The 23,945-nt window shown below is 48.0% G+C and overlaps 1 protein-coding gene across 1 annotated transcript; it reads left to right on the forward strand.

Moving 5' to 3' along the window:
* The first annotated feature begins 15,225 nt into the window (after positions 1 to 15,225).
* LOC144102711 (uncharacterized) lies at positions 15,226 to 23,647 on the forward strand. Its single transcript, XM_077635902.1, has 2 exons — positions 15,226 to 16,201; positions 23,522 to 23,647. Exons 1-2 carry the CDS (start codon positions 15,386 to 15,388, stop codon positions 23,645 to 23,647), a joined length of 942 nt encoding a protein of 313 aa, XP_077492028.1. The 5' UTR covers positions 15,226 to 15,385.
* The last annotated feature ends 298 nt before the right edge of the window (positions 23,648 to 23,945 follow it).

Genomic DNA, 23,945 nt, shown 5'->3' on the forward strand with positions numbered 1-23,945 from the left:
GTTTGAATATTATCACCTCATTTGTTAAGCGCGGACAGAGACATCAGGCTTGTTATGAAGGATGATTTATTTTTACGTTTGCTTACTTGCATTTTAAAACAGCAAGAGATGTTGGTTTGGTTTATTGGTTTATTGGGTTTACCGTCCCAAAACGATTAAGGCTATGAGGGACGCTGTAGTGAACGGCTCGGGAAATTTCGACCCCCTGGGGTTCTTCAACGTGCACCGACATCGCACTGTAGACGGGTCTCTAGAATTTCGCCTCCATCGAAATTCGATCGCCGCGGCCGGCATTTAACCCGCGTGTTTCGGGACAGCAGCCGAGCGCCATAACCACTGAGCCACCGCGGCAGCACTGAGAGAGAGACAGCAGAATTCTATAGAAGGGGATTTTTTTTACGTTTGCATATTTTTATTTTAAAAAAAACTGCGATAGATGTGTACCTGCGGTCTTTGCAGCTGGGCGTATAGCAATGTGGAGATTGCATTCATGAAAGAGCTATATAATTAGGCGATTAATTTTAAAAAATGAACTTTTCATTCCAGATTGTAAAGGGGAAGGCTATAATGGGATCCAAAATGGCGACTTCGGCGGCCTGTCCTTATTGCGACCGCTGTGGAGACGTCCTCCACTATCTGTCTCCTGCGCTTTGACGCGAGATATGGTCGCCCAATTGCTCCTAGGCGACGGCACTGGGCACCCAAACGTTTCCTGGCGCCGTTCGCTCGATAGCCGTCACTGCCATGCCTTCCTCTCTGGTGTTGCTGTCATCGCCAGCGCGGCTCTCCCGAATTATGTCCGCGGCTAGCTGGCGTAATTTTCGGGTACCTATGGTTCCCCGCGGCCATGTGGTGTGTCGGGAGGGCCCCTAGGCCATGGCAGTGGATGCTTCTGTGTGCGCCCTAGCGAAACCCAAACGCTGCAGTTTCTCTCGTCGTGTATTTTTTTCACTTTTTATGTTCTGCTTGCTCGTTTTCTTTCTTCTTACTTCCTTTAATTTATTTTTTGTCTTTCGTCCCCCTTTTCGGCTGTTCTTTAGTTTTCTTATTCTATTCTTTCTTCTTCAGGGAGGGTCTACTGCCTGTAAGGCTCTTTTTTGTTTTTTCTAGTTTCTACTGTTTTTTTTTGTTTCATCGTTTACTTGCTCTTTACGTTCTCTTTTTTCTTTCTCCTCGTAATTTTCTTTTCTGGGGACTCTTGTTAATAAAATCTTTGAGGGGGTGGGGGAGGGGAAAGGTTCATTTCCATTCGCACTGTCATATGCCTGTTTTTCCTCTTGCCTTTACTTCCCAAGCACTCTTTTCTACCTCATTCTGGCACTCGTTTCCAGCCATTGGCCCCAGCTTTCATCTGCCCAGCGATTTTTCTCAAACCATCCTCGTGTTCCTCACGCTCACTGTTTCCTAATTTTGTTCTTTACTTTCTATCCTTTTTTGTTTTTATGTCTTTTCATCCTCTTCCGCCATTAAAACAGTGGCCTCATGAATAAACTTTCAACGATATGTGTCTGTGCTTGTTGAGACGCGTTTGGTCTTCCTCTTGAGCTACTGTGGCCGAATTTAATTTTCCAATTTGTTTTCTCTAAATTTTACGCTTCTTTATTTTTCTGGTCCTGTTCACTTACTGTTTCAATGGTTTGAGCCTGTTTAATGCTATGCTGGAGCAAGTTTTTTCTCCTCCATTTATAACTTTGGTTTGGCACTTTCCACACCTCTCCAAAAATGAAGGCCACAATATCGAAGAGAAGCCCACTTTTATAAACTTTTCTTAATCTGTAATGTGGTTCGGAATATCGAACGTCAAAGCTATACGTTTCAAGCACCTTGAGTTAGCTTTTTCGCAATGATTATTTATAAACAGGCGACGTTGCATGTGGCTTCTTTTCCGAATTGAAGTGAATGTCTTTTGCGCCGCCCGTGTGCTGTGCGATGTAGTGCACGTTAAAGATCTCCAGGTGGTCGAAATTGTTCCGGAGCCCTCCACTACGGCACCTCTTTCTTCCTTTCTTCTTTCACTCCCTCCTTTTTCCCTTCTCTTAGGGCACGGTTCAGGTGTCCACCGATATATGAGACAGATACCTCTCCATTCTCTTTCCCAAAAAACGATTATTATTATTATTATTATTATTATTATTATTATTATTATTATTATTATTATTATTATTATTATTATTATTATTATTATTATTATTATTGAACTCACCAACTGCGTTTGGTATTATACGAAATAAATGCGTTGCGATCGAAGCCCTTTCATAAATATGCCACGCGGAAAAGGCAACTCAACGTGCTTCAAATTTCGTGTTGTTGAGGTTGGATATTTCGGACGATTTTACCAATCAAGAAAAATTTAAAGCAAGATCAGCTTCGATGTACAAGGTCTTCAATTTAGCTAAAAAACCTTCCCCTGTAAAATAAAAGAATGAAAAGTTCATTGGTTAATTCTAGATAAATAAATGTCTAATAACCTTTTCCTATAAAATACATTGCATCCACCGTGCTGCATGATCCTGCTGACAAGGCTGCACCAACGTATCTACCTGAGGCTTGAAAATAAATTCAATAGATTTTTAAACCAATCTTGTCTATAGAGGTACGTTATATATATTTTTGTTTTCGAGCTACTTGTTGTTTTCATTAGCTTTCCTGTCCATGGGAACAAGTCCGCCCACCATTTTTATGTTTTAAGTTCAGTCTCACAATGGCTGGAATTCGGATTTCTACAATATGGCGGTTTGGTTCCTTATTTGTTGCGAAAATCCATCGCAGGCGCCCAGAATAAGGGTAAGTGCTAATGCTGCAGTTAATTTTCGCTTATGTCAGCCTGAGCCTTACTTACTTCCCGTTAGACTTTAGTTGTCTTTCTTTCACATCGTTAATCAAATAAAGCGCTAGATTAAGATAATAGCTTAAACATAGTTATTGCAACCATAACGTTAAAAGAGGGTTACAACAGCAGCTGACATTCCCTGTCTCCATGTCAGAGCACTTTTAGTTTGTAACCTCCATTAGACTACCAGCTTACCGCGGAACGCTTCGCGCGAGACAACGCTCTTTCCTTTGAACTAAGATTAATTCAGAGCGCCTATATGCTGACCAATAGATATCACAGTTTAATCTGATGCCCAGTCTTGTTGTCCTTGTACACTTCAAAGCGCAACACCAATTCAGGCTCTTTCGTGCAATCAGTAACTTCAATGCAGCATGCAAAACTCACGCTTAAGCCTGTAATCCAAGTATGGAAATTCGTCCGCATCAAAACGAAATTTTCTTTTAACGAGAAAGTTTCTGTGAAAGCTGTGCAGCTTTCCTTGTTGTTTTTATGGCTGCACTTTTTTGGTGTCAATGCGTAATAACCTCCTTATTGTAAATATTGTCCTCTTTGGTTGATTCCCCTAAAGATTGGAGTTTTCTTTCGGAAGACACGTCTCTAAAGGAGTAAGTGGAGTGATTGCTCATGGAACTGGTTATCTTTCACTAAGTTTCAAGGCTTCCGGTTCCTAGAGCTTACGCAAAGCTAATGTCCACCTCTATAATACGCAGGAGGAGGAGAGGAGGAGAAGAGCTTTAATGGAACAGGAGAGGTCTGCCTGGTTGTCGGTCTGGCATGCTACTCCAGATTAGGGTGAAAGATGAGCAGAGTAGAGAAGACGATGATGAACAGAAAAGGAAAAGAAAAAAACAAAGGGTTAATGGTTAAAGAAACCCCGCACACATGCACACACACGCATACACACGCACGCACAAGCACACACACACATGCACTTGTCAAAGAATGTCCACCAAACCCGTGTCTCTTAAAAACACTAAAAATGCTTTCATCTCGCGCACACCCAAACCAGTGTCCTTCCAGGGTACAAGGACATGCTCGATGAGCACGGCGCCAGCCTGTGGGAGCCCTAAAGCACTTAAATGTATCTTGCGATGATCGTTGAAGCGTTTGCAGCGGGAGTTAAATGTGACAGATCCTAGGGCACACCACGTGTGGGGCACAGAGGGCTACTTATTGCACTAATTTTATGCAAATAGAATTTAGTGAAGGCAACGTCCAGGCAAATTCGGTGGAGGCAATTTCGATCACGTCTATTTATATTGCACAAGTGGAAGTGGAGTCGATACAAAGAAGGGGTCCGTATTGATGTTCCGGATTGCACCGCAAAGAGCGTTGCGTGTGCCAGGATTTTGTAGATAGAAGTCTCGCGTCATCACTGTGAGACAATGGTATAGGTAGGAGGAAGGTGGTGTCGCCATGCGCTGACCTCGCTGCACCGTCAGCGTGATCGCTGCCTGCAAGGCTAGAGTGGGCGGGCGGTGTAAACGAGATGATTGTATAAACATTGCTGTTATGAAGTGCAAGGCTGTAATCTGATAACTTAACGAGCTCAGATAATTCAAAGCAAAGGAGCCCGGCAGCCTGATGTATAGTGCCACAAAGCAACCCACATTACTAGTATAGTCGCGGACAAAAGTATACGTGGTGCGTGTGCACGAAAAAATAAATAAATATTGCAGTTCCCTCATGCAAATCAGGTCAGTCATAAGCATATAAGCTAGAAAGAACAAATGTGCTCCATTCATAGGAAGAATACAAGCTATCTGACTGCCAAGACTACGCAGAAATGTTTTTTTTTGTTTTCTGCGAACCCGCATCCCGCATTAGTTTTGTCCATGACTGCCCGTGCCGTCGGTAAGGAATGAACACATCCCAGATGAACTCTATAAACGAATTGTTGCGTGTGAAGCGGGCTCCTAGTACACACATGAGCCTAAATTCTATAGTTTCACGGGCTTATGACGTGACGATGGAAATCTAGAGCATTTAAATTAAATTAAGGATCTGTCTCAAAATACCGCAATTCGTCGGACTGTACCAACGAGCCTGTCGTCACTACGGTTGGTGAGAGAGTGCGGTAGGCTTGGCAGCGCACTAGATTTGCACATGTGGGGTAACAGGCTCTGCATGCTTCCAGCTTCCATTTAAACGTCGGGCTGCTTTTCAATGCCAGAGCTTTTGTTCAAGAGGCGATAGTAGTTCGAAAACTGAAGAGAAAAAAAGCCATCGTAGTTGAGTGCCTAAACTTTTTCACTATTATGTTTGAGCCGATAACGCAATTTAGGCTGAGCAGTAGACCAACGCTTATAAATGGACGACGACGAGTAAGGTGCTCAGCATTAGGCTTTCAGGTTTTTTGATACACAGGCAATGGGCAGAACATGGAAGTCGCAATAATAGCAGTCGTTAATTTTATAGGTTACTAAAATGAAATGAAAATTGGTTTTGAGGAAAGAAAATGGCGCAGAAATTCTATCACATATCTCGGCGGACACCCGAACCGCACCGTAATTGAAGGGAGAAGGTGGGACTGAAAGAAAAAAAGGGAGGAAGAGGTGCCGTAGTGGAGGCATCGGAAATAATTTCGACCACCAGGGTATCTTTGGCGTGCACTGACATTGCACAGCACACGGACGCCGTTTGCGTTTCGGCTCCATCGAAACGCGGCCGCCGTGGTCGCGATCGAATCGGGGCGCTCTGGCTCAGTAGCCGAGCGCCCTAACCGCTGAGCCACCGCGGCGGGGTTTTAGCTTCCTAAAAATTGATAAACTGTATAATCAGTGAAGTTTGCGGTCATGGTTTATTGATAACTTAATTAGTGGCGGTCACATGCCTATGTAAGTACACTTAGTAGAATATTACTAGCACTTTAGTTATCTGAGATAGATGGATTATTAGATCTAAATATAAAACACGTTCTGTATTAAATGCCCTCACGCGCATTACCATCGAGGCATCAGTGCGCGCACGTTGCCAAACCGTTGTCACGGCTGCCAAGGCGAGTCCTAATTTGGTCACGGCCGACTGCCACAAAGCTTAGTGCTCGGGCATTCTGCCACAAGTACCCCGAGCTTCTCCGACACCAGACAGACGGCCATGCTGTCAATGTTTACTGGTCCACTCACTGCACTTATCCTTGCGCAGCACAACAAGAAGTTCATCGACCTTCCTGCTACGTAGCTACGAATATTCATGACATTCCCAAATGAAGTGATTAGCGGTCACAGGGCTTCTGCAGCAATGGTACGTGCCTTCTTCTGGGTCACTGCTGAAAAATGTCTTAATCACGGGTTTAGCGCAGTGATGGTTGTCAGCAGGCGAACTATGCGCACCCCTCCGTAGCTCCTCCAGGATGTGTAAGCGCAGCAGGCCACGTCTTCTCCTCTCCTTCACTGCGGCGCTGCAGAAGGACGTTGCGGGGTGATTTCACTATTTGTTTGAAGGCTGAGGGAACGAACCGACGGGTGTCTTGCACTCGCTTATGTGGTAACTGCGATCGGTGCGGCCACTATCTCGTATGCAAGTTCTCGCTCCTCGCTGCTGCCCACAGACTACTTTCGGTATCTGCGCATATAGGCACCAAAGAAATCGTCGCAGTAAGGTTTAGACTGATGCTCAATTCCTGATATGTAGTGGATAAATTACCTACGTTGCTGAGCTACGTTGCTCAGCTTGTACCCGCCCGTATATACGTTCCATATTCGAGAGACGAATTCGTGAAGAGCTAGAGTCTTTTTCCTGTAGTCTACTGAGGAAATATTTGCAGGGCCTCCAGTGCTGCTTCTTAGGGAGCTGTAACTTCCACATTGTCTGCATCGTAGAAGATGGCGAGTGTAGCTGTATTCACCATGCGATGGTTATGTCGACTCGCGCCACTATCTGGACATGCTTGGGAACTCCATTCTCGCCGGTATTATTATCGATGGCTGTGGGGAGAACAGTCGCTTCCATATTGGCTTACCTGACAGTAGTAGTAGCCGGTGGTTCGTGCGCTATGCTATGGCTATGCGCCTTAGCGGCGCACTTAGGTCGCTCCGAGTTGCCACATCATAAACCATATGCCGTGGCAATGATGCGCCATCTGTGATTGCAACCGCAGTGCTCCGATCATGATTGACATATTTATCGGAGGTGCGAAATTTGCTGTTCAGTGCAACATAAGTTACTTGAAAATTTAAAATTTAGCTGGGGTACAGCTCAGGTGGTGTCTTAGGGCGATATTTTCCTTTTCAATAACCGATGCAGGTTGATACTGCCGTGCTCGTGAAGCGTTTCGAGAGTTGTGTGCTTAGATTCATTCATACCTTCAGATATTTCAGGCAGTTGTCTTGAATAACTGAGCCGAAATTTGTTTATATTACTACAGTGAGCTTTCGAAGTGTGTGAGCTATATAGGTTACGTTGATTTGAGTTGAGTTGAGGTGTTGAATGCTACAGGTGGGGTTAGCCTTGCTTTATCTGCCGGCAATTGCTTCACCGTCCCTTCTGTATTAACAATGCCGCATCTACCCCGCTATGCGCACCCAGGCGTACTGACGAAGCGACTTTTATATAGACTTGGTCTTGGAAGCAAAGCTGGTTTGATTAAAGCCATCATATGCTGGAAACGTTTGACGTGGAAGTGAAAGCATTATCCTTGAATCTCAGCAGCCTTCTCCACAAGACGAGTTCTTGCGTAACATTTTTCGTAGCCCTTAATAAATATTTTTCCTGTCCCTGAGGCAAATATTCAATGGGCAGTTTCGCATTGATTCAGCAACAGCTTTAAAAATTGTTGGAGTATTATCAAGAAGCCCAGAGTGTATTTTCGGTTAAGGTCTTATTAAATATACATCCTAGGAATAAAACATGATAAGTTTTTGCAGAGATTAAGAGAAGTTGATCCCGGGATATTTGTTGAATAGTTAGGTTATATAGTTATTATATTGGGAAGCCCGTAAGCTAAAGTTACCCTTTGCCCTGATGCATTCCGATGGGTAAAAGAACCATATTTTCTGGACACAGCTATAAACCTTTTTTCGCGTTCTGATTCGAGGTAGTCAGCGAGAAGTTTTGCAAGCAAAAATAGGGGAATTCGAAAATCATTCATTCAGAAGATTTTCGTGCAGCAGATCCGTTAAGATTCGACCTCAAAGAAAGAAGTAAGTTTTTGTCAACGAGAGTATTGCTTAGTATCTTATTCGACCAGAATGCCGAATAGATCCGATCCGAACCTGAAGAGGGCTACAGGGTGGAATCGTATATAGGCAGATGGTCTAGGGCAAATAAAAATCTAATACGATATGCTACACGTTGATCACTGGTGGCACATAACATATATATCTAGTGCTGAACCACCTCTCTTACAATAATTCACGTGCACATGAGCGTCTATGATTTATGAGAAGAAAAATATGTGCATATGAAACCGTACTCGGAAGTCAAAATCATACTGTAAGAGTTAATGTACAATTTGTAATGCGAAAGCTTTACTATTATCATTACAAGAAAAGATTGCAACGCGAGCGTGTGTGGCAGATGGTGCACAAAATCACAGCAGTGGTACGAAAAATAGGGCGACGTCATCAAAGGGACGTATGACGCACACAGCAAGCCGAGAAAGGCCACTATTTACAACTAGTGTTCTGCTATAATTCCCATTTGTCGATGCTTGCTTGGTTATCACGACGGGTGGCTAGAAATTTCGAAATTATATTGCGCTTCATGTTGATAAACCTTCACTCTTCCTCACCCTGTTTCCAGGTAATAGTGTTTTGAATCCAGTAATAGGTGCGTACATCAACAAATATGCGGGGAACCAAACATTATGTCATGAGTCTCTCAAAAAAGGACAAATCTAAAATTCAGTTCCGCTTCGGTTTCGTTACGAAAAAATGTGAAGACTCCTAATTAGACTACGTGTGGAGAGTAATGTAGCATATGAATCGATGCAGTTGCAGAGAGGGGGATTGGAGAGTTGCGGCGGGGGAAGGTGAAAGGTGCGGCAGGTGGCACGTCATGTGTACAATTGGCGTGATAACTCTTTCGACCAATCAGCGAACTCTGTGACAAACGAGAGTGCCAGTTTTTTTTTTTGTTTTATGGCAGATCATAACGCTGTCTTTTTTTTCGTGATGAGGCTTTTCTGTTTACGGTGACGCAGTTCGAGAGAGATCGGCGGTTTTAAAACGAATTTTTTTGCGCCCGTGTGCTGTGCGATGTCAGTGCACGCTAAAGATACCCAGGAGGTCGAAATTATTCCGTAGCCCTCCACTACGGCATTTCTTTCTTCCTTTCTTCTTTCACTCCCTCCTTGACCCCTTCCCTTACGGCGCGGTTCAGGTGTCCAACGATATATGAGACAGATACTGCGCCATTTCCTTTCCCCCAAAAAAACCAATTATTTTTGTTATTTCGTTTCTTCTGCGAACTGCTTGCTGGTGTGGCAACCTCTGATTGCTGACGTCACAGGGGCGTACCCGCCCCGCGTCGTCTGCTGCGCGCTGTTGGTGTGCTTGCATGCACACCGTAGACGGTGGTAGCTCGAAAAGTTTTCTTTTTTTTTAGCTTATCGAAATAAAGTGCATTTTCAGTGTTTTCTTTAAGGAAGCCGACAGCTTAGTACGCGACCTGAGTAATCCTTAAAAAAGCGGACTTGCTCGTGGCGCCCTTTTTCTGATTGATGAGGAAGCAGAAATCGATGGTCCCCTGCTTTGTTATTTATGCGCATAAACATGTTATTTTTATGTTATGAGTGTGGTTCCTTTCGAGCAGTCAAGCGCTCTCGTATTGAAAAGCGGCACGTGCCGTGAATGTCCTCACCGATATGCGCCGTGAAAGCCGTGGCGTTTTGTAGCTGGCTACCAATTTCTTGTCTGCTATTCATAGGCTCGCCAATTAAACTCAAATTGTCACAGGGTGGCACTAGAGCAACCTTGACGAACGAAAGGAGCCGAGAAAAGTGCCGAATGAGACGAGTTCCCCGCTGCATGTGTGCGTTTATAAGTCGAACATGCATTGCCTTCGGCTCGTAAAACCCTTTTTGCCGGAACAAAGCTAGCCGCTGGCAAAACCCTACGCGACTCGAATGCTTTCACTGCCCGCACCCATGAATAGTCGCTGCCGTCTAATAGATTGCTTTAAAAATAATAGTACATCATTTAGCGTTTACTGTGCTTGCGCATTGTGGCCTAGTAATGCGACGATCCCGACAACTGCATGAAGCCCGGCGCTGGGGTTGTTCACATAGCTGTGCGCAAACAGAACTGCTCATTTGCTTGACATAAAGGGCAAGGTGGGCTCTCCTTATTTTAAATATTACGTAGTAGTTATCACGAACTGTAGTTTTACTCATTTACACACTATGATAACACTGCAATTAGCGCCGCTGATGCTATATCGCCTACTTGGGAAACGCTTCGCGTAGGACAGGCGCTTCCCGCTAATTGTATCTGCTTCCTCTTATGTCATCAGTACTTGATTTTAAAGTGCTCTAGCTAAAAATACGCTTGGACATTACTTGAATTAATGAAAACAACCAGATTTCTTGTCCACAATTGACGCCGATGGCGCTGCCTTCAGCACATGCTGTGCAGACCGGGTCACATGTCGGCACTTCCTCCTTATATCACTCGCGCCCTGCGATGTAGGCAGCCCTCGCTTTGAGGGCACTGTTGCCAAAACTACGCTCGAAAGCTTTTTTCAGGCGCTAAAACTTTCGAATTCGCTCTCCGCAATCGCCGAAATCGCACACACGAATCCTGCGTACTCGCTAGGCCTCATCACAAAAGCGGCCGGTGGTCTACCATCGGCCGAAGTTTAAGCATCTGGGAAGAGTTCCTCGCTGTTTAGTAAAACAGTGTGAAGATATGAAATGCAGCCGCTCGTTTCGCTTTTTTCGATACGGATAAGGTACACAAGCGCAGTTTTTCGGGCCGTCTATTTATCGGGCGTGAAGCTCTATTCATCTATTCATCGGCCGCACAAGCCCAGGCGACGGCGGCGAGCGACAAGCGGCACCGTCGTGCGGCGTTTTGTGCCCGTGTCGCTCAATTGCCTCGCCGATAGGTTCCATGCGCAGGCACCGAATGAAAGCACATATTTGCTGGTGCACGAACATCGCGTATGTCGCCGTGGCTAGCATGATCAGAACCAATAAGTTCTAAAGATCTTAAGTTTACAGAATGTCATACCAACTAGTCCCCCACCACACTCTGCCAGTTCCCACTAAGTTCACTCTTTCCACTACTGCGATACAGAGTCGTTGGTCGTGCTGGCGTCGTCGTCGCTCTAGCTTGACAGACCAGTGCGTCAGCGATGGCATTTGCTTACCGACCAGCCAACCGACCGCCCTCCCACCGGCCTATTGTAACCGGACCCTATACCTATACCGAAGAATAACTGCGTTACTATTACTAACGCTTTTGCGGCACCAGTCACTCATATATGGAAGATGACGGCTACTTCCATCGCCCGCGGAAGTACAGGGGACAAGAGACCTCGCTGCGCACATTGCAGCAACGAGAGCAGACGACGTTGCCCCGTGTATGTTCTGGTGACGTCACGACTGCATTCAATATGGCTGTCGCTGCCGGTGGGAGGAGTTTCCCGTTCTCAATTCCGATCGCATTTTTTGGAATATAGAGCGCGTCCAGGGCAGCCAAATTTCGGAAACTGAATCATAAGCTTTGTATTGGTTACTGAAGCACAGAACTGGAGTATGAATGACTACCATTTCATGGCCCCTTTAAATTCTAAATTTCAAGTACTCATTTCTGATATTTGCGTGGTGTGTAGCACGGTTAGACTGTCTATACTTGCTCGAACACTCGCCCTCAGAAGCATACGCCTCATTAAACAGTTTACGACTACAAATTTAAGGTATTTGCCTAAAAACGCAACAAAACGGGTAGGTCGCATGCTTCCCATTCTTCACTTCCCTTCGTCGGTGCAATCTATACATCATCAATCTCTACATGACTCTATACATGTAGAGATGCATTGCTTTGCTCTTCTGCTAGAGCAGAAAACATATATTACTCTCATGCTTAAAGCACGCTGAAATCTCTCGTAAGTCCAAGCACGGTTGACTAGAACAAGAGTCGCGTTCTGCTCAACTCAAGATAGTGCCCTATCGGTCTCTGCCCGAGGTCATTCCGTCCTCATTAAGGCCCCAAATGTCATCGCTTCGATTGGGTTCTGTAGCTCCGGCGAGACAATTAAGATAACATCGGCAGATGGGAAACCAAGGGTTGAAATAAACCACATTATCCAAAAAAGCAGCCCTGGTCACTGCCGCAGTTCTGAAAAGAAGTGATATGTGAGGGGCCGCAGCTGAACTAAGTCGTGAATAGGACAACTTCATATGCCTTCACAAAAGCTAATATGATTGCCTCCGTGGTTCAGCTAATCCTGAAAACCTTTCGACGCCTTAATACAAATGAGAAATCTACGCTAGAAGCTACAATGCAGTGGGCAGGTATATCGCTAATGCATACAATTCCTTATTGCTTTGACGACTATAAGAGAGGAGAAGCCGTGGACGGAATGTCTATAATTAGTATGAGGTATGCGCTTGAGATATTTATTTTCGTTTTCTTTAAAGGCATTTGCACGCATGTTAACTGCAAGATCGACATGACGTGCCACTTTGGGTTTTCCACTCGGTTTGGAGATGAGGGCAACCTTCGGCAAGTGAATGAAAATTTATTGATAAGATCGAGTAAAGTGTTACATCAGGTGCGGGCTGTTTTTTCCGCAAAACAAAAAGAAATGAACATAAAAACAAATTAAGCAAAAATATAGAGGTTTCGTGGCTTTTGAAGTCTGGGAAGATATCGCATACTTCGCATAAAAACTATGTTCCCGTTTGGCCTCTCCGCCCTTTGCACGGCACCACATCTGAATGTCGTCAACACCTTGTAAGTACGCAGGCGCTTCGTCCTCAGAGGATCAAGGGATTCTACGCGGCAGTGGGGGCTTGGTCCCAGCTTGTGTTTATGTGGAGTGAAAGAACCAGAGGTTCTTTGCTACCAGCTTAGCCGACTTCGGAAGGAATCAATGCTTCGGTTGTTCATTACCTTACGGTAGAGACAGGTGGCTGAAACCATGCTTAGCTGTCGCGCTTAAACCTTTCGGCGAGCTTTCACTTGTCTTGATTGTGCGCATGATCACAGAGCCTAACGAGCACGCAAAACGAAACATGAATTCCTAGACAGTGGTGGATTATTCTAATCCACGCTGATGGTGACGCCTTTTCTGAAAACGCAGCCCATACGGCAGGCCCTCATTAAAAGTGATGTTGAAACAGTACAACGGCAAAATGACAAAGAAACGTAAAGACGCAACATAGTGCTGTTAAGCCTTCTGCATTCTTTTCTTTGGTCTTTTAATGGCGCGCTGTGTCGCCCTCTTGTTAGGCCAACTCGCCCATCATTTGTCGCCTTTAAAAGCGAACACACACACAACAAAACCAGAGGTGGGTGGTGTCCTTCGTTGCGAGTCTTCCAAGCAAGATATGCACGGAAAAGCACACCCTGTGCCTGTTCCAAGCGCACCTTTCTATCTAAGACGTTCTGCTTCAACTCAAGAAGGAAGTCATAGACCGTCCCTATACAGCTCCAAGCAGTGTCATCCTAGCCTTGAATCTAAAAGAGCCGTTTGACAGCGTCAAGCCCAAGAAATTGTAGAAAAGTTTAATAATTGGTTTTGGGGGGAAAGGAAATGGCGCAGTATCTGTCTCATATATCGTTGGACACCTGAACCGCGCCGTAAGCGAAGGGATAAGGGAGGAAGTGAAATAAGAAAGGAAGAAAGGGGTGCCGTAGTGGAGGGCTCCGGAATAATTTCGACCACCTGGGGATCCCCAAAGTGCACCGACATCGCGCAGCACACGGGCGCTTTAGCGTTTTTCCTCCATAAAAACGCAGCCGCCGTGGTCGGGTTCGAACCCGGGAACTCCGGATCAGTAGACGAGCGCCCTAACCACTGAGCCGCCGCGGCGGGTGTAGAAAGGTTCCAGAACACACGTTCCGGGGAACGCTCATTCGCGTCTATCCAAAACTTCCTCAAAGGTAGGATGGTCCACATCAACATCGAGTGCACAAAATCTATCCCGATAGCCATGGGCCATAGGACCACATCGCAAGGCATGGTCTCCTTACCTTTACTTTTTAACCTGGGCGTGACAACCCTATCCAGAAAGTCGCCCAAATGGAGACAATCTGCCATACATTATACATAGGTCACATCACCATCTCGTCAACGCAAGGCAAGTTTGATCAAATCTATGAGCACCTTGAACAAGCCGCAACGACGGTCTAAAGCTACGCTAAAGAAGGCGGCCAGAGGTGTTTCCCAGAAATGTCGGAACTTCTTTTTCTTCGCAAAAGAAGAGACAAGAAGGTTATCAGTCTCCTCACCGATAACCAATAGTTATAAAAAAGAGGACAATTCCAATATCCTGAGACTCACAATCAAAAACAAGAGCAGCAACTCGGGTCCCCTCCAACCAACTCGGAAGCGTGGCCATCCAAGTCAGCAGAATGATGAACAGAATAACCAAAAAAAATCGAGGTACGCCGGAGGGGTCAAAAAGAAGAATGCGCCGAATGCGCAATAAAGTAACGCCAATTTTCTGGCAGTGAAAGAGAGAAAGTTTTGTAAAAGAGGCATTTGTGTTTTAATTTTATATTGTCAAGAGGACAACTGCTCACTAAAAGGGCAGCTGTTAATACATCGTGGTTGAGTGCTATTAACTGTGGCCAAATTTCACGCCGCCTCTCCTACACATTTGACTGGAACAGTCCCTCTTAGACACGGCAAAATAGAGTTGTTCTCTATGTTATGTGAACGCTACGCAGGTGTCCCCGGGCACCGAGGCATATTTATGTAACAAATCTGACTTGCCAACGTTAAGTATCACAAGATTTCGGTCAACATAGTCTTTTCTTTGTTGTTGTTCAGTCAAATTGCCCTGGATAAATGCTCGTTGCACGAAAACTGCCAGAAAGTAACTGCCGAAATTGGTGGACAGAATTTTCAATTTATTCAGAGCAGCTTATAGTGTCGGTAGAGGACAGCGCGAAAACACCAAGGTGAAGAAAGCACGACGAGTGCGGAGCCTTCGTTAAGAAAGGCACAGAAAAATGAAACCCTCTCACTGCATACACAGACGCCATAAAAAAACAAGGCATCGAGCCCTCGCAGCGTGTTGTCTACCTTTGTTCTAGTGTGTTTCGTGGCGTTTACCACCCAGGCTTGTCAATCAACCATCCAGCCCAGCTTCCAACTTTCACGCAGTTTACAGGTAAGCACTGAAATTGCTGGCACGTTATCTCTGATTAATATTGCTACGGACGCTGGGAGGACGACGAAGTGGTTGGTAACGAAGACGACGCGGAGGTGCGCGCTTGTGTGCTGAGAGTCTACTCCAAGCCATCGGTTCCTTGCGTAGCAGGTTACCTCTGCTCTTTCTACTGCTGCTTCTAGCCGCCACGTATCATTTGGTGGAGGTTGCTAAATTCGATCCCCGACCTCAAGCTGGCTCTCCGTCGTGGCCGCCGTCTCGCCAACATGTCTACCGAGTCCGAGCCATCTCCCTCTCCGTCAACACCGCCAGCGGTCGTCGTCGCCCACTACCGCGAACCGGGCACGTTCTGCGGCACAGACGACGTTGATGTGGACGACTGGCTGGCCCTTTACGAACGCGTCAGCACGCACAACAGGTGGGATCCAATGCTGATGATCGCTAATGTGATATTTTACCTGACCGGCACCGCGAGAGTGTGGTTTGAAACCCACGAAGATGACTTGACCTCATGGGACATATGTAAGCAGAAGCTCCGCGACCTCTTCGGAAAACCCATCGGCCGCCAACTCGCCGCCAAGAAGGCACTCGCGTCTCGCGCCCAAACTTCCTCCGAGCCATACATAGCCTACATACAAGACGTCCTCGCCTTGTGCCGTAAAGTTGATAAAGGCATGTCCGCAGCAGATCGAGTTGGCCACATACTGAAAGGCATTGCCGACGATGCCTTTAATCCGCTTCTATGCAAAGGCTGTTCCACGGTCGCTTCTGTTCTTGAGGTGTGCCGCCGTTTCGAGCAAGCCAAACACCGGCGCATTTCTCACCGTTTTGACCGCCTGCCGAACACTGTTGCTAGCTCCTCCTGTGAAGATCGGCCAACATTGCGGCAGCCTTCCGACCCGGCTAACTTAACCCGTATCGTGCGCCGCGAACTGGAGGCGATGACGCCCGCTGTTTCTTCCTTGCCACTGCCGGACAACACCTTGGCCCTCATCCAAGCCGTCGTTCGTCAGGAGGTTGCGAACTTGGCCGTCCCTTCTCCTCGCGTCGTGCACAACGCTCATGCCAGCCCGGACCCTCCAGTGATCGCAGCTGCCACTTACAGTCGCAGCTTCTCGCCTCGGTACCGATATCGCAATCCTGCCGAATGGCGTACCTCTGATGACAGGCCGATCGGTTTTACCTGCTCTCGCGTCGGACACATCTCCCGTCACTGCCGCAGCCGTTGGTCTCCGCCACCTCGCCCCTACTCCTTCGTCGACCGCCGCAACGACTACGGCCCGCACCGCTTCACACCACGACCCGATCCGCTCCCTGACGAGCCCGCTCCGCACGCTCGTGGGTCCAGCCGCTCACCTTCCCCATTAGGCCGCCGCTCCCGTTCTCCTCCCACACGCCCCAGCCCTTCTCCTTCGACCTCCCGCCATTTCTTGGAAAACTAGCCGATGCAGCCCCCGGAGGTGACGCTGCATCATTGACCCGGCCTGAAAATCCTCTCTTGACCCCCGCTGCCCAACGTAATCTCTTGAATGTTCTCGTGGATGGTGTCCCGGTCCTTGCCCTCATTGATACTGGCGCCCAAGTGTCTGTCCTGAGCTCTTCTTTGCGCCGCCGTCTGAAGAAAGTTTTAACGCCTGCCGCCATGTCCACGGTTCGCGTCGCCGATGGCAGCCCCGCTGCCGTGATTGGAATGTGCACTGCGAGAGTCAGCATTGCCGGGCGTCATATACCCGTTCTGTTCACCGTCCTGACCCGGTGCCCTCAGGACATAATTCTTGGCCTTGACTTTTTAACCGCCCATTCAGCTCTTATTGGCTGTTCCTCAGGCCTTCTTCGATTGGATCTGCCCCTGTGCAATGACGACTCAACCAGCTCACCTCGCCTTCAATCCACCGAGTTTGCTCGTCTCCCGCCACAAACAGCTGTCTACATCCCTCTGTCGCCTTCTCCTCCCGTCCCTGATGGAGACTACGTCGCCTGCCCTATCACCGCTGTGATTCTGAATCGTAATGTCCTCTTTCCCCACACCATTGTCCACATCACCAACAACTGCAGCTGCCTCCCTGTCCTCAACTTCAGCCTGTCCCCTCAGGTACTTCCGACCGGAATTTCCCTTGCTGATCTGTCCCCATTGACCGATTGCACAGTTTCTGTCCTGGCTCCTGACCCAACGACTGCCGTCTCCAATGTCCCTACATCGCAACCATCCCGTGAGGACTCTATTTCCCGGATGATCGTGGCCGATCTGCCCTCTGCTGATTCTACAGCTCTTCACAGCCTCTTGTCCTCCTACAGTGATATTTTTGACTTTGGGAACCGTCCCTTGGGTCAAACCTCTGTTGTCGCCCACCACATTCACACCGGCGAAGCCCGCCCTATTCACGGACGGCCCTATAGGGTCTCCCTCGCAGAGCGCCGTGTTATTCAGGCAGAGGTGGACAAGATGCTGGCCCGCAACATCATCGAGCCTTCGAGTAGTCCTTGGGCGTCCCCTGTCGTGCTTGTTAAAAAGAAAGATCAAACCTGGCGATTCTGCGTCGATTACCGCCATCTGAATGAATGTCGTCACAAAGAAAGACGTCTACCCTTTGCCCCGAATTGACGACGCTCTCGACTGCTTACACTGCGCCAGTTACTTTTCCTCCATCGATCTTCGCTCAGGGTACTGGCAGATCGCTGTTGATGAACGGGATCGGGAGAAAACCGCCTTTGTCACCCCGGACGGCCTGTACCAATTTAAAGTCATGCCTTTCGGCCTGTGCAATGCCCCTGCGACCTTCGAGCGCATGATGGACTTCCTCCTGCGCGGTTTTAAGTGGACGACATGCCTCTGCTACTCAGATGACGTGATTGTTTTTTCGTCCACATTCCAAAGCCACCTGCATCGCCTTTCAGCCATCCTTGCCGTATTCCGCCGCGCTGGTCTTCAGCTGAACTCGAAGAAATGTACCCTCGGCCGCCGTCAGCTCAAGGTCCTTGGCCACTTGGTCGATTCTGCTGGGATCCAACCCGACCCCGACAAAGTCCGCGCCGTGCGTTCATTACCTACTCCGCGCTCCTCCGGTGATGTGCGCAGCTTTCTCGGCCTATGTTCCTATTTCCGCCGGTTCATCCAGAACTTTGCGGAAATAGCCCGACCTCTTACCACGCTACTCAAGAAGGACATCCCATTCTCTTGGGGACCCCCCCCCCCCCCAAGCTGACGCCTTCAGAGCCCTTATCAGTGCCCTCACTGCTCCACCTGTGTTGGCGCACTTTGATCCTTCAGCCCCTACGGAACCTCGCACCGATGCGAGCGGCCATGGCATTGGTGCCCTACTTGCTCAGCGGCAACGCAACAAGCTTCGCGTTATTGCGTACGCCAGCCGTCTCCTTTCTGTGTCAGAGCGCAACTATTCTATCACCAAGCGGGAATGCCTCGGTCTGGTTTGGGCTATTGCAAAATTCCGCCCTTACTTGTTTGGGCACCCTTTCTCTGTTATCACGGATCACCACGCCTTATGCTGGCTTTCTTCGCTCAAAAACCCTACTGGCCGGCTGGGGCGCTGGGCTCTTCACCTTCAAGAGTACACATTTTGTGTCGTCCACAAGTCCGGCTGCTTGCACCAGGACGCGGATTGCTTGTCCCGTTACCCTGTCGATCCGCCTTCCTCCAACGAATGCGAGGCTGACGGCTGCGTCTTATCCATCTCGGCATTCCGCAACATTGCGCAAGAACAGCGCTTGGATTCGTCGCTACGTTCCCTCGTCGACCGCCTCACTGCCAACCGCTGTGATGCGTCCCTCGCCCCGTTTGTGCTCCATGATAACGGCCTCTACCGGCGCAATATGCGGCCTGACGGCGCTGACCTCTTGCTCGTGGTCCCTCAACATCTGCGCAGCAGCGCCGTTGAACAGCTTCATGACGTTCCCACGGCCGGTCATCTTGGAGTCTCCCGCACCTACGACAGCGTGCGCCGCCGCTTCTTTTGGCCCGGTGTATACCGTTCTGTCCGCCGTTATGTGGCCGCTTGCGAACTGTGCCAACGGCGGAAGACGCCCTCGGTTCTCCCTCCCGGGCACCTTCAGCCGATTCCCATCCCCGTAGACCCGTTTTCCCGTGTCGGCCTCGACCTGCTCGGCCCTTTTCCGGTGTCTGCTATGGGAAACAAATGGATCGCGGTCGCGACGGACTACTCCACGCGCTACGCTATTACTCGAGCGATCCAACCAGCTGCGCAACTGATGTCGCTGACTTTCTCCTGCCCGACGTCATACTCCACCACGGTGCTCCCCGTCACCTGATCACCGATCGCGGTCGCTGCTTTCTTTCCAAAGTGGTCGCCGAACTCCTCCGCTCCTGCTCCGTCCGCCAATTCGCCACGGCCTACCATCCGCAGACGAACGGCCTCACTGAACGTCTGAACCGTACCCTCACCTACATGATTTCCATGTACGTCTCCGACCATCACCGCGACTGGGATATTAGCCTCCCATTTGTTACATTCGCCTACAATTCTACGCGTCACGATACAGCCGGTTTCTCCCCTTTTTACCTGCTCTTTGGCCGCGATCCTTTGCTGCCCTTCGACAGTGTACTGCCCGCCACCGCATCCACGAGCCCTTACGCTCGGGACGCCATCGCTCGCGCCGACGCTGCCCGTCTTGTCGCCCGCCAGCGGCTGTCGGCCTCCCAAGTCAATCAGAAACGACGTCATGACTGTCGGCGTCGTGAAGTCACCTACTCTCCTGGCTCCCTTGTGTTACTCTGGATCCCTTCCCGCCGTGTGGGCCTTTGTGAAAAACTGCTCCCCCGATATACAGGCCCTTATCGGGTCGTACGTCCGGTGACCGCGGTGACGTACGAGATCACCCCGCTACATCCGCCATCTCCGGCCGCTGCACCCCGCACCGACATCGTCCATGTGTCCCGCCTCAAACCTTACAACTCGCCGTCTAGCTGGCCTGTGTAGTGCGCACCGGGACGGTGCTTTTGCCGCGAGGGGGGGGGGGGGGGGGGGGGGGGCATGCTACGGACGCTGGGAGGACGACGAAGTGGTTGGTAACGAAGACGACGCGGAGGTGCGCGCTTGTGTGCTGAGAGTCTACTCCAAGCCATCGGTTCCTTGCATAGCAGGTTACCTCTCCTCTTTCTACTGCTGCTTCTAGCCGCCAGGTATCAATATTTATTCACTCGTTAAATGTGGTACAAGTGCTTGTCTTAGATTAGAAAGTTCTAAAACCATTTTTTAAATATAATTTAATCAGACAATACCGAACTCACTAAAGCACACGCAGGGTGGTCAACATAAAGCTTATGAAGCTTCCTTGGCTTACTCTTCTGGTGGCTAGATTTCAATCGTGCTGTTTTAAAGTGAGCTTAACTGCGCGAATGTGATGAACTTGGTTTAGGTTTATGTTATCGCCTTCATTTCAACCTACGTGAATTTTTGATATTGCAGGCAGCGTCATGTACTGACGACTGTATTCCGTAAGCGCAAAACGATAAGCAAACGAAGTGAATACTACATGAGCGAGATGGTCGAATTCGGAAATATAACAACTTCAATCGATAGGGCACCAATAGTGCCGGGTCTTCGGTACGGCGCTCAATATATTCTCAAACTGTCTTCGTCTCTCCAAAGGCATCTTGTGACAGGCAGCCTTCGCTGCTATTGATATTCTGTGTGCACACCGTCGTCGTAAACGAAAGAAAGCTGCTGTTCTGGAATCATTGACGTGATTTAATCGGAGCTCAATGAACGTTCCCCTGAGGGCCCTGTTTACGTCCAGCATCTCTTTGGGTTCTTAGTGAGAGATAGGTAAGACATACGCGGCTTCATGGTTCCACAGTAACGCGACGCGGTGCTCCAAGCAGATAGGCGAGCCTTACATCTAGCAAGATATGTAATGCAGGTACGCTGCGTGGGTAACATGGCAACTGGAATGTTCCTCCAGCTGGCGGAAAGGAGGAATGGGTTGTTACTGAGAACATGTCTACACTGTGACTTTGGTTTTCTCATTTTTTTTTCGTTGTGGACTGCACTCTGTGCATTGTTCGTCTGCCTTTGACTGACTTTGGCTGTGGTGTGTCTTTTGTTCCACTTCTTATGGGTCTTGTTTTCGTTTTTTCGCAGCTTTGATTTTTTCTTTAAATTGTTTTTTTTCTTCGAAGTACTCAGCCCCTTTCATGTATCTTCATTTGGCTTTAAGCCTGGGAACGCGTTTCTGATCCGGGCTCCCTTTCTCTTTCTTTAATGTTGTTTTACATTTTCCCAGAGAAACAATAAAAGGGTAAAAAAAGGGTCTGGGTCTTCCCCAATATACAAGTATTTTGCGTGGGTGGCGTGGCACCGGGCAGAGGGCCAGGCAATTACTTGGAAGTTATCTATACAGGAAAAGTTGAAGGAAGGTGTTGTCCTTTTGTTCATGAATTGTTAGCAGTATGTAGTATTAGTGTAGGATGCCGCATTTCTATACGCTTTCTGAAGGAAGACTGCCATGTTCGAGAAACTGAGAAGAGTCAATTGAGGACAAGCCATGTCCACCAAAGGCTAATGAGATATATCTTAGACCGGTGCTGGGCCTTGATAATGTCAGAAACACCACGTGCCGCATTTTCACAGCGAAGCCTTTCTACGTTTTCCTGCTGATGTTTCAAGCATCTGCGGAAAGAGGGCCCCAAGGCGCATTTTCTCTCTCACAACATTTCCCCTTTTTAATACTACCATACACAGCGATGCAAATGTAATTATTCCTTTAAATTTCACAAAAAACGCGCGGTACACAAGAGATAAAGAATAAAGCAACGTTCGCTCTATGTCAGTGCGTTCTTATCTGAGAAAAATGAAGGTTAAAAATGTGGAGCAGCCCAACCAAAACTATCCCATATATGACCTTAACTTGCGAAAGTTTACTGCGTTGTTCAATTTCGTCACAATTTGTTATTATGGGGCACACTTACACGCTTGCCAGTGTGAATTTTAATTGAAATTTGTGGTTTAACACGAGAAAATTACTTTTTTTTAATGTGCGAAATGAAACCATCTCCTAGCGCATTCATTGGCTTTCAACGTTTCCTGAGCTCTTCAATGTTGCTTTATCACCAAGGAGGCCAAATCCGCTTCTAACTGTGCTATATTAAAAAGACACATCCTTGCTGCAAACTCCTTAGGCCTACCTTCTGTGAATCTGTCAAAGTTCAAAGTTCTCAAGATAAAAAATGGCTTATCAACCATTTACGTGCGTTTATAAAAGATTACAAATAAATTTCCCCAGCGTTCTACGTAAGAGAGATAGGTACGCTGAAATAAGCAGGCTGCGCAAGCTTCGGGGCAGCCCAGCGCCAGAAGCAGCCTCCACTTTAGGATATTTCAACGAATAGTAGATTTCACCGAACGGCCAGAGGAATCAAGCCGAAGTATGAATGAATTACACTTTGCAATTAATGCACGCAACTGCAGGTGTCGAGCAACGCCCGTGGGAGTCATCTGGTTTAATTACAGGAAACTTAGTTGACATCTATCCGACGTCCCAGGGGGCGCAATGAATCATGTATTCTTACTATACCTGCTGGCAAGCTTGGTGACAGGTGCGGAAGGGCTTTTCACTGCCCTTATAGCATGGTGTGCCGGATCTCAATAAAAAAATAAGAAACGAGAAACTCTATCTCAACTCACAAATAAAAATATATAAATGTCGGATACTGTCAGCTGAAAATGGCAGGACAGCGATTAATTTTGCTGATACAATCGGTTTAATCGACACGATCATATTCGATGCCGAATTTCACTACTTTGTATACATCGACGCGGCCTCCTCCCTACAACCTTCCAAATGTGCTTTAGCGGTGGTCAACCATCCCTTCTTTAGTTACCTTACTGCATCCTTTCAGGCCCCTCTCTCAGAACCGGTGGAGATTGCTGCCATAACACTCGCCATCAAATCCCAGGAGAAACCAATGCGCTGCTTCCATATTATCCCCGACTGACAGGTTGCGTGTCGGGCCTTCACCAACGGCCAAGTTCATAAGCTTGCAGTGCGCGCTTTGGGCGCCACCCCCTACCAAAATCATGTCATCACATGGGCCCCCGCCTATGCAGGTCTAGAAGGCAATTTCAGGGCTGACACCCTAGCTCGGGATTACACCAACCGACCGGGGACACAGGGCCCAGACATGTACCCGCTTCTGACCCACTACTCTACGCTTCCTGAGACCTTAAGACTCAACTGACGTACCTACCCGGTTCTCACAAACATTTATTTGCACGATGCCTAAATGTTCCGCCGAATCCAGACTTAGTTTCCTCAACCTTCAACATCTAAAACTCCTCCACTGAACGCTAAACATGAATGCATGCCCATGGTGCAATGCCACCCGTACATTTCTTCAAATTACGTGAACATGCACCAATGAACCACAGCACCTAAAGCCGCCCAATGGCGCCATGGAGAAGTGGGAGGTGCGGCTCGCCAGAGCCACTCTGGAAGAAGGAGCGCTCATTGTCATCTCCAAGGCACCGGCCACAACCACTGTTGTCTTGGACTGAACACAACGCCGGCTATGGTTCCACCAACTTCTTTCCCCTTCAACAAGTGTTTTTCAACAACTGTTTCAACTACAAAAGATCCACGGGATCTTTTTACCTATCAAAGCCAGGCAGATTTAGCGACCCGCCTTGCGAATACAAACTCACCACCACATCGGCTCTTTCATTTGGACAATTTTACCCTCCTTTCATGACGAAAGGAACTCCTCCGGCGCCGCACACGTGCTCTTATCCCTCCGTGTGCGGTAACCCTCCCCAGCGGTCTAACCCGTGCAGAGAAGGTTGCGCTTAGGAGGAT

Source organism: Amblyomma americanum, chromosome 8 (genome assembly GCF_052857255.1).
Source record: "Amblyomma americanum isolate KBUSLIRL-KWMA chromosome 8, ASM5285725v1, whole genome shotgun sequence".
NCBI classification, from domain to species: domain Eukaryota; kingdom Metazoa; phylum Arthropoda; class Arachnida; order Ixodida; family Ixodidae; genus Amblyomma; species Amblyomma americanum.